Here is a 17,690-nt window from a genome sequence, read left to right as displayed (position 1 = left end):
GGATAATGTGCTGTGTAGAGCACTACTGGATAATGTGCTGTATAGAGCACTACTGGATAATGTGCTGTATAGAGCACTACTGGATAATGTGCTGTATAGAGCACTACTGGATAATGTGCTGTATAGAGCACTACTGGATAATGTGCTGTATAGAGCACTACTGGATAATGTGCTGTATAGAGCACTACTGGATAATGTGCTGTGTAGTGGGCTGTATAGAACACTACTGGATAATGTGCTGTATCGAGCACTATTGGATAATGTGCTGTGTAGTGGGCTGTATCGAGCACTACTGGATAATGTGCTGTGTAGTGGGCTGTATCAAGCACTACTGGATAATGTGCTGTGTAGTGGGCTGTATCGAGCACTACTGGATAATGTGCTGTGGAGTGGGCTGTATCGAGCACTACTGGATAATGTGCTGTGGAGTGGGCTGTATCGAGCACTACTGGATAATGTGCTGTGTAGTGGGCTGTATAGAGCACTACTGGATAATGTGCTGTGTAGTGGGCTGTATAGAGCACTACTGGATAATGTGCTGTGTAGTGGGCTGTATAGAGCACTACTGGATAATGTGCTGTGTAGTGGGCTGTATAGAGCACTACTGGATAATGTGCTATGTAGTGTACTAAGTAGTACGCTGGGTGATAGCGTTCCCTTACCCTGTCCTCCAGCCTGGCAACCTGTTCCCTGTAGAAGGCATCCTGTTTCTTCAGTTCCTGGTCTCTGAGCTCCAGCTGCTTGGCCTACACACACACGAAAGAGAGAGGAGAGGGGAGAGAAGAGAGATCAGAGGAGAGAAAGGAGAGGCGAAAGAAGAGAGGAGGAGAGAAAGGAGAGAGGAGAGCGAGAAGAGAGGGGAGACATTACTAGAGCATTCAGTCAACCATGGACACAGAAGAGACACAGGACACACTCGGGATAACTCAGTCAACAGCAGTTACAGGGGATACAGAACACAAAAAATGGACAGCACACTTTCCATTACCAGAGCCATGAGTGGATGTGGACGTGGGGTATTGGGAAGTGATGGGGGATGCCAAGAGACAGCCCTCTCACTCATTGCCTTCTGCCACTTTCAAGGACATCGGTGTGTGTGTGTGTGTGTGTGTGTGTGTGTGTGTGTGTGTGTGTGTGTGTAGCCACACTGCAGTCTGACAGGGGAGATAGCATCAGACCAGGACAATGGAAGGCCTGCTCTCTTTATTTATGACCCTGTGATACCAGTACTGCTCTTTTCTACAGTGACCTTCAATAAACACCCATCTGATCTCCCCTATGATACCAGACTGTCAGCTCTGAGGAAATCAACCTCACAGCCTACACAAGACCCTATACACTAAACTGCCAGAGGAATATGAGCGAGTGAGTGAGTGAGTGAGTGAGTGAGAGCAAGAGAGATGGGGAGCGAGAGAGAGAGAGAGAGAGAGAGAGAGAGAGAGATGGGGAGCGAGAGAAAGAGATGGGGAGCGAGAGAGAGAGAGAGAAAGAGATGGGAGAGAGAGAGAGAGAGAGAGAGAGAGAGAGAGAGAGAGAGAGAGAGAGAGAGAGAGAGAGAGAAAGAGATGGGGAGAGAGAGAGAGAGAGAGAGAGAGAGAGAGAGAGAAAGAGATGGGGAGCGAGAGAGAGAGAAAGAGATGGGGAGCTGCACGCTCCAGTCTTACCTTCTGTGTAATCTCCTGAAGACAGGAAGCATTTAAACCTGTTTGGTATAGGGGGCAGTATTTTCACATTCAGATGAAAAGCGTGCCCAGAGTAAACTGCCTGCTACTAGGGCCCAGAGTCAAATATTTGCATATTATTAGTAGATTTGGATAAAAAACACAGAAGTTTCTAAAACTGTTTGAATGATGTCTGTGAGTATAACATAACTCATATGGCAGGCAAAAACCTGAGAAAAATCCAACCAGGAAGTGGGAAATCTGAGGTTTGTAGTTTTTCAAGTGATTGCCTATCCAAACTAGTGTCTGTGGGGTCATTTTGCACTTTCTAAGGCTTCCACTAGATGTCAACAGTCTTTAGAACCTTGTTTCATGCTTCTACTGTTACTGGGGAGAGAATAAGAGCTGACTCAACAAGTGGACTGCCTGAGACCAATGAGTTGTTTAATGCGCGGTAACGCAAGTGCACCCTTCCTTCTTTTTCCTCTGTAATGAATACGCTATTGTCCGGTTGGAATATTATCGAATATTTATGATAGAAAGACCCTAAGGATTGATTGTAAACATCGTTTGACATGTTTCTACGAACGGTAATGGAACTTTTTGACTTTTCGTCACGGGTTTTGCGCTCACGCATTTTGCCTTTGGATAGTGATCTGAACGCGCAAACAAAAGGCGCTATTTGGACATAAATATGGAGTATTTCGAACAAAACAAACATTTCTTGTGGAAGTGGGAGTCCTGGGAGTGCATTCCGACGAAGATCAGCAAAGGTAAGTGAAGATTTATAATACTATTTCTGAGTTTTGTTGACTCCAGAACTTGGCGGGTAACTGTATAGCTTGCTTTGATGGCTGAGCACTGTACTCAGAATATTGAACAATGTGCTTTCGCTGTAAAGCTGTTTTGAAATCTGACACAGCGGTTGCATTAAGGAGAAGTGTATCTATAATTCTTTCAATAACTGTTGTAAATTTTATCAACGTTTATGATGAGTATTGTAGTAAATTGATGTGCTCATTCACCGGAAGTTTTGGAGGCAATACAATTTCTGAACATCACGCACCAATGTAAAATGGGGTTTTTGGATATAAATATGAACTTTATCGAACAAAACATACATGTATTGTGTAACATTGAGTCCTGGAAGTGCCATCTGATGAAGATCGTCAAAGGTTAGTGATTCATTTTAGCTGTATTTCTGGTTTTTGTGATGCCTCTCCTTGCTTGGAAAATGGCTGTGTGGTTTTTCTTGTCAAGGTGATGTCCTAACATAATCTAATGTTATGCTTTCGCCGTAAAGCCTTTTTGAAATCGGACAATGTGGTTTATCTTTAAAATGGTGTAAAATAGTTGATTGTTTGAGAAATATGAATCATGAGATTTTTGTTGTTTTGTATTTGTGGCGGTCAGTCACTCCCAGATTTTGAATACTAAACCAGTTGAAATGTAATTTTGAAGATGTTCAACGTTTTATCAGCACTCTGCTCTCTGCATTTCTTTCTCCCTCTTGTTCTCTTTAATAAATCCTGTTGAGGACAGACGTTCTGCTAGCGGAACACCGTTCCGCCAGCGAGACCCCTCGCCAACAGCCAATGGAATAGCAGGGACCTGACTGACCGCCACAAGGCTTTATGCTTGAGCAAACACAAACTCATGTTTATTCACTCTCTCTCCATCTTTCACACATACAGATGTAGGATCTTAATTTGATCTATAGTCACAGCTAAAATAATCCTGCAGCAACATGATTTGAACATTTAGTTCATAATGTTGCTTGATCGGTGGTTAGGCTATTAGCTGGACAAAAGTTGGCTACATGAAAAGTGCAATACTGTTAATATAAACGTGTGTTAGCGTGGGTTTTCAGTTAAAGCTGCAATAACTAACTTTTCCTGTCTACACCAGGGTTATTCAACACTTACCCTACGAGGTTTGGAGCCTGCTGGTTTTCTATTCTATCTGGTCATTAATTCCACACTACTGGTGTCCCAGGTCTAAAATCAGTCCCTGATTCGAGGGAAACAATAAAAAAATGCAATGGAACTGACTTCCAGAGTTGAGTTTGAGAGTTCTATACTACACTTGCTCGTTTTGTCACATAAACTAAACTTAGGCGTACTATGAGAATTATAGCAACCAAAGAATGGTGAAGCAATGTCTGCATAGAGCATCTTTAATTTATGGAAATCACGAAACTCATCTGTAATTCCTGCAAATTCTCAGCAACAAAAGGAGAGATTCAATTAAGATCCTACATCTATATACGCATTCAAATCCACATTCAAAATAACACATACACGTTCCTCCTTCACAATTCTCCACTGTAACCATCACCAGCCCTTAGGTCAAGTCAAAGCCATTATAACCACTCGACCTATTGAGTCCTGTTGTAAAGGCGACGGCTACTATTCTACTGAGGGCCGTTGTGAAGGCGACGGCTACTATTCTACTGAGGGCCGTTGTGAAGGCGACGGCTACTATTCTACTGAGGGCCGTTGTGAAGGCGACGGCTACTATTCTACTGAGGGCCGTTGTGAAGGCGACGGCTACTATTCTACTGTGGGCCGTTGTGAAGGCGACGGCTACTATTCTACTGAGGGCCGTGGTGAAGGCGACGGCTACTATTCTACTGAGGGCCGTGGTGAAGGCGACGGCTACTATTCTACTGAGGGCCGTGGTGAAGGCGACGGCTACTATTCTACTGAGGGCCGTGGTGAAGGCGACGGCTACTATTCTACTGAGGGCCGTGGTGAAGGCGACGGCTACTATTCTACTGAGGGCCGTCGTGAAGGCGACGGCTACTATTCTACTGAGGGCCGTCGTGAGGGCGACGGCTACTATTCTACTGAGGGCCGTCGTGAGGGCGACGGCTACTATTCTACTGAGGGCCGTCGTGAAGGCGACGGCTACTATTCTACTGAGGGCCGTCGTGAGGGCGACGGCTACTATTCTACTGTGGGCCGTTGTGAAGGCGACAGCTACTGAGGGCCGTTGTGAAGGCGACAGCTACTGAGGGCCGTTGTGAAGGCGACAGCTACTGAGGGCCGTTGTGAAGGCGACAGCTACTGAGGGCCGTTGTGAAGGCGACAGCTACTGAGGGCCGTTGTGAAGGCGACAGCTACTATTCTACTGAGGGCCGTTGTGAAGGCGACAGCTACTATTCTACTGAGGGCCGTTGTGAAGGCGACAGCTACTGAGGGCCGTTGTAAAGGCGACAGCTACTGAGGGCCGTTGTAAAGGCGACAGCTACTGAGGGTTGAAGGCGACAGCTACTGAGGGCCGTTGTGAAGGCGACAGCTACTGAGGGCCGTTGTAAAGGCGACAGCTACTGAGGGCCGTTGTAAAGGCGACAGCTACTGAGGGCCGTTGTAAAGGCGACAGCTACTGAGGGCCGTTGTAAAGGCGACAGCTACTGAGGGCCGTTGTAAAGGCGACAGCTACTGAGGGCCGTTGTAAAGGCGACAGCTACTGAGGGCCGTTGTAAAGGCGACAGCTACTGAGGGCCGTTGTAAAGGCGACAGCTACTGAGGGCCGTTGTAAAGGCGACAGCTACTGAGGGCCGTTGTAAAGGCGACAGCTACTGAGGGCCGTTGTAAAGGCGACAGCTACTGAGGGCCGTTGTAAAGGCGACAGCTACTGAGGGCCGTTGTAAAGGCGACAGCTACTGAGGGCCGTTGTAAAGGCGACAGCTACTGAGGGCTGTTGTGAAGGCGACAGCTACTATTCTACTGAGGGCCGTTGTGAAGGCGACAGCTACTATTCTACTGTGGGCCGTTGTGAAGGCGACAGCTACTATTCTACTGTGGGCCGTTGTGAAGGCGACAGCTACTATTCTACTGAGGGCCGTTGTAAAGGCGACAGCTACTATTCTACTGAGGGCCGTTGTGAAGGCGACAGCTACTATTCTACTGAGGGCCGTTGTGAAGGCGACAGCTACTATTCTACTGAGGGCCGTTGTGAGGCTCAGGGTCAGTCAGAATTCCATTGCATATTATAGTGAAGCCACAGTCTTAATAGCCTATAGGGGACCTATTCTGACTGACTAAAATACAGAGTGACTTTACTGACTGACGGACTTGACTGACAGACTAGCAGACACGACTGACTGACTTGAAAGATATACAGACTAACTGAACTAAATTGACTGACAGAAAGACTGAACTAAATTGACTGACAGAAAGACTGAACTAAATTGACTGACAGAAAGACTGAACTAAATTGACTGACAGAAAGACTGAACTAAATTGACTGACTGACTGAGCTGTGCTATGCGTGACTGTTAGAAGACGCGCTCCATGAAATCTAATAGTGTACTGGGCAGCCCAAACGGTGACCCTGTGTGCCAAAAAACTGTCTCCCTTCCACAGCTCAATCAAGCATGAAACAGAACATCTCTGAGAGGGACGGGTAGGACTTTGTATCCCCATGATTACAGATGGAGAAAGACAAAAGAAACACACACGCCCAGACACAAACATGGCTCAGACACGTCAACACACACACACTGATCCCAAACACACACACAGCACACACACCCGGCAGAGCAGCTGTACTCACAGAGGAGGTAGAGAGAAATGCGTAGTAAAAAGGAAACTAAAGGGACATTAAAAAAGGGAAGCAGCGACAGAAATGTGTCCAGGGACTTTGTTTTTCTTCTCTGTGTGTCTGATTGTGAAGCAGGTGTTAAGAGTTTCTCTTTGGACTACAGTAGTTCATATGGTCTAATTCAGACAACACACACACACTGCACGCTGTCAGGATTACTTCCCACTGATTAACCCCATTCAGTGGCCCTAAAGATAATCTAATCATACCAAAGCCCAAACAATGGGAGAGACTTCCATGACCACCGATCCACGTTTGTTCCCCTAATGAAAAGGCTGTAGGGGGGAGAGAGAGGGCGGGTGAAGTGGAGAAAGAAAGAAAATGGAAGCGAACTTGAAAAAGGGAAGATAGAGGGAGAATGAAAAGGGTGGATAAAAGGTGATTTATCATAGTGAGCTGTCTGACATGTGGCCCATCATTGTGAGCCATCAGGCTGGCCACCGCTCCTCTGACATGTGGCCCTCATAGTGAGCCATCAGGCTGGCCACCGCTCCTCTGACATGTGGCCCTCATAGTGAGCCATCAGGCTGGCCACCGCTCCTCTGACATGTGGCCCTCATAGTGAGCCGCTAGGCTGGCCACCGCTCCTCTGACATGTAGCCCTCATAGTGAGCCATCAGGCTGGCCACCGCTCCTCTGACATGTGGCCCTCATAGTGAGCCGCTAGGCTGGCCAACGCTCCTCTGACATGTGGCCCTCATAGTGAGCCGCTAGGCTGGCCAACGCTCATCTGACATGTAGCCCTCATGAGGAACAGAGAAAAAGGGGAAGTTGTGAGAACAAAGAGAGAGAAAGAAATAAAGAGAGAAAAGTAAGGACCAAGAGGCACTAAAATAGACATATCCTCTCATGTTTGGGACCATGTCCAGGGCTGGTTTCCCAAAAGCATCGTAGCACTAAGATCATCTTAATTACAACTAAACTAAATGGACGAAAGGTGATCTTAGTGCTACGATGCGTTTGGGAAACCAGCCCTGGACATTACACCAAAGGTACTGTAGTTACACAAACTTTTCTCATAACGTCTCCATACTGTCTGCATCTGGCTGACAGAGCAGGCCTTAGAGACCCTATCGTCAGATTAAACACATCGTTTAGGGGGCTGAACGTCTCGCTGAATATCAATTAGCTGCCGGCGAATAAATAAGAGGCAGCCATGTTTTTTAATTAGCAGAGTGCTGCAGTTTGGCTGCTGTGTGAAGGAGGCAAAAATGCAAACAGTGTGTGTGTGTGTGTGTGTGTGTGTGTGTGTGTGTGTGTGTGTGTGGCACAGGCACAATGTGCTGTGTCAGGAGCCGACTATCATTCCAACTCCCTCACTCTTTAAAGACTTCTAAAGGAAGGTAAAGAGTGGGAATAAAAATAACTGCCGCATTGAGAGAGCTTAGAGCGTTAGCGAACGTGATGATGGCATGTACACACAATTTCTAGTCAGGATTCATACGCTCTCCCAACTTTTGCACACCCTGAAAGATAACTCACTCGGTTTAGTTACAAAAAACTAATTAACATATGGCTTTGATGACATCCTTGTATATGATGGCATTGCAAACAAAGCACACTAAATTGGAACCACTTCTTCCACAACCTTCTCTCAGTCTTTGACCACTGCTGAGCCTGTCTATGAATGGCCCCATCCCTCACTACTGAGCCTGTCTATGACTGGCCCCATCCCTCACTACTGAGCCTGTCTATGACTGGCCCCATCCCTCACTACATCATAATCAATGCTCTCTCACTCAGGCAGCCCATCTAAATGACCGGTACAACACACAGGTCAGAGTTGCACGGTGGGGCCCATACATCACGGAGCTGCTTGACAGGGCCCGGTGACAAACTAATTCTGATGCGGTACCCTGTCCGCTCCAGCAGGCAAAGGGTCAGGGGTCAGGCCAATGTGACCGCTGGCTGGTGTCAATTGGCTGAGGAACAGAGGTGGTGTGTGGGAAGTGAGAGATGGAGGGAGGAGAGGGACAGAGAGAGATTAAGGGAGAGGGGGAGAGAAAAAGAGGGTGTCCAGTGCAGGTCAATGAATATGGATGAACATGGCAGAAAGAGAGGTGAATTTGAGTTGTCAAATTTGTACGAGGTGAATATTTGAAGACTTGTCAATCAATAACAAACGAGCAGTGCCGGCAAACAACTTCACTACCATACACACACTTCATTCACCATGCACAGATATGCATACACACACACACACACCATTCACTAGACATACATCCACCCACACAGACAAACCCCCTCCTAAACCCAATACACCACATCACCCACCACTATCTTTAATGGTATCATCCACAGATCAAATCAAAATGATGGCAGAGGATACGATGTCTCTCTTACTGGCAGCATTACAGCAACATATTACACTAAGAGTGGCTCTTAAACATCAGGAGAGAGCAGCCCTTCTGTTAGGAGTCCATTGGCTCTCCCCACTAAAGTCATTCCACCACCTTGCTAATTAGACTTAAGAGGCAGAGTTCTACAGAGGAGCGGTGAAGTTCATCACCAGCTATTACTCTCTCTAGGACAGGTTCTATAGGACACCTATAATGATGGCAGATATACGATGGCCCGTAATCAACGGAAACTCCCTTTGCCCCTCACCCCGCACACAAACACAGACACACACACAAACACACACACACACACACACAAAGGAGAGTTACATTTAATTCATTCAACTTTCCCGACATATGCAAGCACGCCACGGATGCCGCACGCGCACACACACACACTTAAACGTCATCGAGGTGTGGCTGAGACCCACAGGCCTACAGTGAGGGAAAAACGTATTTGATCCCCTGCTGATTTTGTACTTTTGCCCACTGACAAAGAAATGATCAGTCTATCATTTTAATGGTAGGTTTATTTGAACAGTGAGAGACAGAATAACAACAAAAAATCCAGAAAAAACACATTAAATGATTTGCATTTTAATGAGGGAAATAAGTATTTGACCCCTCTGCAAAAACATGACTTAGTACTTGGTGGCAAAACCCTTGTTGGCAATCACAGAGGTCAGATGTTTCTTGTAGTTGGCCACCAGGTTTGCACACATCTCAGGAGGGATTTTGTCCCACTCCTCTTTGCAGATCTTCTCCAAGTCATTAAGGTTTCGAGGCTGACGTTTGGCAACTCAAACCTTCAGCTCCCTCCACAGATTTTCTATGGGATTAAGGTCTGGAGACTGGCTAGGCCACTCCAGGACCTTAATGTGCTTCTTCTTGAGCCACTCCTTTGTTGCCTTGGCCGTGTGTTTTGGGTCATTGTCATGCTGGAATGCCCATCCACGACCCATTTTCAATGCCCTGGCTGAGGGAAGGAGGTTCTCACCCAAGATTTGACGATACATGGCCCCGTCCATCGCCCCTTTGATGCGGTGAAGTTGTCCTGTCCCTTTAGCAGAAAAACACCCCCAAAGCATAATGTTTCCACCTCCATGTTTGATGGTGGGGATGGTGTTCTTGGGGTCATAGGCAGCATTCCTCCTCCTCCAAACATGGTGAGTTGAGTTGATGCCAAAGAGCACCATTTTGGTCTCATCTGACCACAACATTGTCACCCAGTTGTCCTCTGAATCATTCAGATGTTCATTGGCAAACTTCAGACGGGCATGTATATGTGCTTTCTTGAGCAGGGGGACCTTGCGGGCGTTGTAGGATTTCAGTCCTTCACGGCGTAGTGTGTTACCAATTGTTTTCTTGGTGACTATGGTCCCAGCTGCCTTGAGATCATTGACAAGATCCTCCCGTGTAGTTCTGGGCTGATTCCTCACCGTTCGCATGATCATTGCAACTCCATGAGGTGAGATCTTGCATGGAGCCCCAGGCCGAGGGAGATTGACAGTTTTTTTGTGTTTCTTCCATTTGCAAATAATCGCACCAACTGTTGTCACCATCTCATCAAGCTGCTTGGCGATGGTCTTGTAGCCCATTCCAGCCTTGTGTAGGTCTACAATCTTGTCCCTGACATCCTTGGAGAGCTCTTTGGTCTTGGCCATGGTGGAGAGTTTGGAATCTGATTGATTGATTGCTTCTGTGGACAGGTGTCTTTTATACAGGTAACAAACTGAGATTAGGAGCACTCCCTTTAAGAGTGTGCTCCTAATCTCAGCTCGTTACCTGTATAAAAAAGACACCTGGGAGCCAGAAATCTTTCTGATGTAGAGGGGGTCAAATACTTATTTCCCTCATTAAACTGCAAATCAATTTATAACATTTTTGACATGCGTTTTTCTGGATTTCTATGTTGTTATTCTGTCTCTCACTGTTCAAATAAACCTACCATTAAAATTATAGACTGAACATTTCTTTGTCAGTGGGCGAACGTACAAAATCAGCAGGGGATCAAATACCTTTTCCCCTCACTCTAAGTGTCTGTCCCACCGTGTGTGTCTGTCTGGAGCAGTGAGTAATGGATAAGGATGCCTCTGGAGGTCAAAGGGCAGACCTGGGCAGGACAGAGGGTGTGTGTGCTTGTGTGTGTGTGTGTGCTTGTTTAAGGACAGTGAATAAAAATGAACTTTCGCTCCTAAGTCACTAGCTCAATGGCTGTGAGTAGAGCTCACATTAGGCCTGGTCTACAGCAGCTGTCCTTAAATCACTGATGGGGGCTGATAGAAAGATGTTACCCCTTCATCTCCGTCTCAGCTCCCCTGGGGCTTGTGGAAAGGGGGGCAGGGGGGGACCCCAGGAGGATCCCACCCATCTGTCACTTTCAGCAGGCGCTAGTGTCTGAGGCGGCCCTGGTCGTTCATTACCTCCATGGTCCTGAAGTGTGGACAACAACCACACACAGACCAAACTAGGGCCAGAGCTACATGGAGCCATCCACAACAACGGGGAGAAAAATACACAAGGGATACAGACTGGTGGGGAGGCAGAAAACTCCCCGGTTGCATCTCAAATGGCAGCTCATCCATGGAAAAAGTACACTACTTTGGACCTGAGGCCTAGTGCAAAATGTAGGGAATAGGGTGCCATTTGGGACGCAGACCTTAACCTGAGTGTAGAGGACACACTGTGTGACGTGAAGGAACAGGTTTACTGCCTTCAGAGGAGAGATTCCCCAGGGGGACTGTGAACAACAGAAGGAAAGAGGGGGAAAACAATCCGGAGAGGGTCAAAGTGATGCAGTGAGGGAAGACAATGGAAGGGGTTGACAGAGAAAGAAAAAAAAGAGAGAAAGAGAAAAGCAAATGCTAAAAGAGATGGATGCCCTCAGGATGTGCTGGTGCCATTGGGACCTCACGCTGGTGCTGCCGATGCAGCGGCTGGCCGGCTGCTACAATAGACCTCCGCTGGCTGGCTGGCTGCTTCAATAGACCTCCGCCGGCTGGCTGCTTCAATAGACCTCCGCTGGCTGGCTGACTGCTTCAATAGACCTCCACTGGCTGATGTCGTAGGAATATTGGTCCAATAATATTTTTCAGATACCGGAACTTGTGAATTCAAAGAGACTTTATTACAAAGTAACAAGCCAAGCTGGTCCATGGATGAACGGTCTTCCCAGCCTCGGCACACTCCTTTTATACAGTTTTCATCCTTATAACACATACATAGTTACTCCTCTTTATGCTAATGATCAATTATTTTTGGCTTTGCGCCACTATTGTTCTCACACCCTAAGTTCTTCTTTGAGGCTTTTTCCCGCCTCTACAAATCACTGAGCCGATTATATTTGTGGCGCAACTGACAGTTTGGTTAAAAAAAATATATAGGGGCCTCTACCAGGCTGCAGTCACAAGTAAATTCATTATATAGATTATATCAGCACCCACCAGGCTATAGTCATAAGTACATTCATTTTTATGACATTTCTTATCCAGGCATGCATCTGGATTACAATGCGTGTCTATTTCTTTTGTATATTGGCTTTTCTTATGCTATACAGGTGTGGTTACATGTTCCTTTAAAGCTTTTAATGATTCTGTTTCATTACATTATTATTTCACAACATGCTACTGAAAAGAATCACCATACTGATCGCTTCTATAGACCTCCACTGGCTGGCTGACCGCTTCTATAGACCTCCACTGGCTGGCTGACCGCTTCTATAGACCTCCACTGGCTGGCTGACCGCTTCTATAGACCTCCACTGGCTGGCTGACCGCTTCTATAGACCTCCACTGGCTGGCTGACCGCTTCTATAGACCTCCACTGGCTGGCTGACCGCTTCTATAGACCTCCACTTTCTTCTTACTCGCTTGCTGTGTGTTCATCCACGTTACTTATTCATCTCTGGTTTCCCTCCCTTCTACATCTGTCCATTCTTCTCCCATCCATCACTCAATACCTCAGCACTTCCTCACCCTCTCCATATGGTTCCAATACCTCTGGTATACACCCTGCAACCTCCACATAAGTCTCTCCCTCTCTCCCCTTAAAAAGATCTACTGTCATTAGCTAGGCCAACTGTTCACTTCCAAACAGACTCATTAATATGATTTATCCTGCAGTTAAACCATGAGGGAGAAGCAAGAAGGAAAAAACAAGCTAACAAACAAGCCCGGAGAGTGCGGAGCGAACGCTGGTCGCCTGGGTGTACGAGGGAGTTCACTGCGCAACACACACACACACACACACACACACACACACACACACACACACACACACACACACACACACACTTAACACTAACAGAACAGTGACCCATCTGGCCCACTAGACTTCTCATTCCTGCTCGCTTCCCTAACTTTTGGACACTCAATAGCTAGACAATTAAGGAGCGGCGGGCAATGTCTCATGGGGCTTGCAGCAATTATCAGAGCAGTTTAATAACCACGCTGTTACTCTGTGCCATTACTCTGCCAAGAGAATTTTACATTCTTCTAATGTAAAACGCCAAAAAAAGACAACGTATAACAAAACAAAAAGGTGAGGAAAAATATTCATACACCATCTGTTTCCAGATCCCTCTTGAGCAAGGCTGATTCTGATTCCATCTCAGCTTCAGAAACTTTTACAATAACTAGCGTTTCAAAAATACTTCAACATCACCCGCACCGCAGCCGCCCGCTGCTTCCGAGGCTGTAAATTGACTTTACAAGCTCTCTGTCAGAAAGCAGCTTTCCTGACACCTGCATTCATCCATCAATCCAAGCCAGCCATAGATCAGCTGCCCGCTTCTGGCAGCCAGCCATGCCAATTAGCTGCTGGGGTGAGGCAGCCGCGCCCGCCACAGCCCATGCCAGCCACAGGTCCTGCCAATTAGGTCTGACCTCTGTCTGACCAAATACTGGCGCTGACACATTGGCACCGCGTGTGGGCATCACAGGCTGGATGGACCAGGGCAGAGTGGGCAGTAAGTAATGGCTAGTCAACAGGCACTCCCAGAGAGAGAATGTGGCATGCGCGCGCGCACACACACACACACACACACACACACACACACACACACACCAGCGATTCATATCCTTTGATTGGATGTCAGCTGCCTAATAGCGCTGACACACACACACTTACTTTCGGACTCCAACACATAAAGCCCTTGTGAGTCCCCCAGATAAAGAGGTTAGCAGAAAGAGCAGCACCTCCAATGGCAGGGGAATGAGATAGCAGTGTGTCCTTCAGAAGCCAGTCAGTCTAACATGACTGACAGCTAAAACCAAGGACACACTGCTAACATGACTGACAGCTAAAACCAAGGACACACTGCTAACATGACTGACAGCTAAAACCAAGGACACACTGCTAACATGACTGACAGCTAAAACCAAGGACACACTGCTAACATGACTGACAGCTAAAACCAAGGACACACTGCTAACATGACTGACAGATAAAACAAAGGACACACTGCTAACATGACTGACAGCTAAAACCAAGGACACACTGCTAACATGACTGACAGCTAAAACCAAGGACACACTGCTAACATGACTGACTAAACCTAACTCCAGATGTTACATATGCTCCACCATAGCTCATAAGGTTAAGGAATATACAGTTGAAGAGGTTTCTGAAAGAGACATATTCTCATCTGGGAACACAGAACTAACTCTAGCATAGAACCAAATCTAGCATACCCCTTTCCATTTATTGTGACAGTCTGTCAGTCACAAGACAGACTACATACTATTGGATGCAAGCCGAGCAGATTTGCCTCTCGTATTAAACCATGTAGTAGTAGACTTCTTCCCCTGTTTATCTGACTCCAAACTAAAGACATGGAGGTGGATTCTTCCCCTGTTTATCTGACTCCAAACTAAAGACATGGAGGTGGATTCTTCCCCTGTTTATCTGACTCCAAACTAAAGACATGGAGGTGGATTCTTCCCCTGTTTACCTGACTCCAAACTAAAGACATGGAGGTGGATTCTTCCCCTGTTTATCTGACTCCAAACTAAAGACATGGAGGTGGATTCTTCCCCTGTTTATCTGACTCCAAACTAAAGACATGGAGGTGGATTCTTCCCCTGTTTATCTGACTCCAAACTAAAGACATGGAGGTGGATTCTTCCCCTGTTTATCTGACTCCAAACTAAAGACATGGAGGTGGATTCTTCCCCTGTTTATCTGACTCCAAACTAAAGACATGGATGTGGATTCTTCCCCTGTTTATCTGACTCCAAACTAAAGACATGGAGCTGGATTCTTCCCCTGTTTATCTGACTCCAAACTAAAGACATGGAGGTGGATTCTTCCCCTGTTTATCTGACTCCAAACTAAAGACATGGAGGTGGATTCTTCCCCTGTTTATCTGACTCCAAACTAAAGACATGGAGCTGGATTCTTCCCCTGTTTACCTGACTCCAAACTAAAGACATGGAGGTGGATTCTTCCCCTGTTTATCTGACTCCAAACTAAAGACATGGAGGTGGATTCTTCCCCTGTTTATCTGACTCCAAACTAAAGACATGGAGCTGGATTCTTCCCCTGTTTATCTGACTCCAAACTAAAGACATGGAGGTGGATTCTTCCCCTGTTTATCTGACTCCAAACTAAAGACATGGAGGTGGATTCTTCCCCTGTTTACCTGACTCCAAACTAAAGACATGGAGGTGGATTCTTCCCCTGTTTATCTGACTCCAAACTAAAAGACATGGATGTGGATTCTTCCCCTGTTTATCTGACTCCAAACTAAAGACATGGATGTGGATTCTTCCCCTGTTTATCTGACTCCAAACTAAAGACATGGAGGTGGATTCTTCCCCTGTTTACCTGACTCCAAACTAAAGACATGGAGGTGGATTCTTCCCCTGTTTATCTGACTCCAAACTAAAGACATGGAGGTGGATTCTTCCCCTGTTTACCTGACTCCAAACTAAAGACATGGAGGTGGATTCTTCCCCTGTTTACCTGACTCCAAACTAAAGACATGGAGGTGGATTCACTCCATGGATTTCTCTTGCTCCCTGGTGGAATCTTTTTTTTTTTTTAAATTGGAAAAAATGGAACGCTGTTTTTCAAATGCCACCTACAAGTCCATCTAATTCAAAACCCAGCAAGTCTCCTCTAATACCTGGGAAATTCAATTGTGGTCCATTATCAGCAGGGCCCAGTAGGCTGTATGTAAAACGCAACAGCATTTGAAGTACACGTTTGTGCAAATGGGACATTTGCTGGAGACGGCACTTTTTCTAAGGAAGAGGGAAGGAGAGAAAGAGAGAAGAGTGGGAGAGGGGTGGTGGTTGTTTAAGCTTAACGAAAGTCATTTTCAGGCCAGCCGAGCATCAAATGAAGACAGTTTAACTGGAGCATAGGTAGATTTTACGCTGGCAGGGAGAGAAGATGGGCTTGAGGGAGAGAGCAGTCATCACGCGTTACATTAAACCCCACTGTTAGCTAGAAAGAAAGGACTTCATGCCAACTCACATTAAAGCCTGGTTATATTGATAGGGCAGACAAAGACAGAGATATAATGGCAGTCTGAAGCGGTAGCCAGGTTATCATCCGACTGCCATCATCAAGATAATAAGATACTGATAACTATGACAACAGTAATCGTGGTCATTCTGTTATAGTAGGAGGATAAATAACAGGAGTGTATAATTGGATGCAACATATGAGATGGGATAACAATCCACAGGCTTGGTGGTCCATTCTATATTTCTGTTCAGAGGAGCCTTCAAATAATTGTCTAGAAATCAACCACCGTTTGTTCTTCATGTCACATAAAAGCAATGTGACCGGTAACGGCGTTATGAAAAAAGCAAACACCTGCTGCTATTCCACCGACTTCTTAACGGAAGTGAAGAAAGGGCGGCCATTTTACACTTTCTTATGCGTATATTTTAAAAGGAGGGCTTCTGTGAGGGGGACTCTTTGACAAATCACAAACTCATTCGCCACTGTGGACCGTGGAGCTCAAGATGGATGACTCAGGGTTTGATTGAAATGTCTGCCTCAGGGTTGAGCCTGTGTCTGGACTGGAATGGTGTGGCTCGTGATTGATTGGCTGTTCTGAGAGTTTTTGACTCCAGAGGGCAAGAATCATTGAAAAGCACAAAGGGATGGCGAAGTTTATGATTTCATTGAAGAGCAGACACACGGACGGACATGCAGACTGTGAACCCGTTTTGTCTGGTGGCGTATGTCATACGTCAATGTCCTTTTCTCTTCCTCATTGGTTACCATTCACAGCATGATTAGACTACACTGAAGTGGATTAGCCTAATATTTATACTGCTACTGGTCAGGAAGTACTGTGCTGGTTTGCTTAAAGCTTACACAGGCATTACACATATTCAAATCAGCGAGACTAATAATTATGTGTTTTTTGTGTGGAACTTAACCCATCATTCCTTCAGGACTGAGATACTAACCAGCAAATGGCTGCAACATACTCCACTTGAATAACATACTGTTTACTCATCAACAACAACAAACGGGACTGTTTGACGTGCTTTTGTTATGAAATTTAATTTCTACGAGAGAAAAAAATCCCATCAAAAAACGCACATCCTTTCAACCACTCCATTGCGTCCGGTTATAGAAGACTGTACTAGAGTTTAAGTGTTTTTTCTATATTGAAACCCCTTCTATCCATGTTGCCTCCAACCTTAACACACACATCCGCCTGAGTGGCAGAACACATGTGAGCCTTCACACAGTGGCATGTTCCCCAGCTATAGGACTGGTACATACGGCTGCTGCCTGCTGAGAGAACAACAAACAATGCCTGGCGCTTCCTAGTTTAAATTACCGTGGCAGCAGTACACCTTAGGGCAGGGGTGTCAAACTCCTTCCATGGGGGAGTATCTGCTGCTTTTAGTTAATTCCTTTAAATTTGTGTCCAATTAAAGACCTAGACAACCAGGTGAGAGGGCTTCCTAACTAATCAGTGACCTTAACAGATCAATCAAAGACAAGAGAGGAGTAAAACCTGCAGACACTCGGCTCTCCGTGGAATGACTTTGACACCTGTTCCTTAGGGGAATACAGTTACACAAGGGAAGCAGAGAGACGTGGGAAGTCA

General features: G+C 46.1%; 1 protein-coding gene across 5 annotated transcripts in view; it reads right to left on the bottom strand.

Annotated features, from left to right (window-relative positions):
* Positions 1-17,690, bottom strand: part of chchd3a (coiled-coil-helix-coiled-coil-helix domain containing 3a) — a 99,594-nt gene that overhangs the window by 39,691 nt on the left and 42,213 nt on the right. For all 5 annotated transcript variants that reach the window (XM_045722270.1, XM_045722272.1, XM_045722273.1 and 2 more), the window contains one exon: positions 663-746. In XM_045722270.1, coding sequence (XP_045578226.1) covers positions 663-746 — 84 coding nt within the window. The remainder of the gene's footprint in view (positions 1-662; positions 747-17,690) is intronic.

The sequence above is a fragment of the Salmo salar genome, chromosome ssa07 (assembly GCF_905237065.1).
Source record: "Salmo salar chromosome ssa07, Ssal_v3.1, whole genome shotgun sequence".
Taxonomy (NCBI): Eukaryota; Metazoa; Chordata; class Actinopteri; order Salmoniformes; family Salmonidae; genus Salmo; species Salmo salar.
This window is presented reverse-complemented; position numbering and strand designations above follow the sequence as displayed.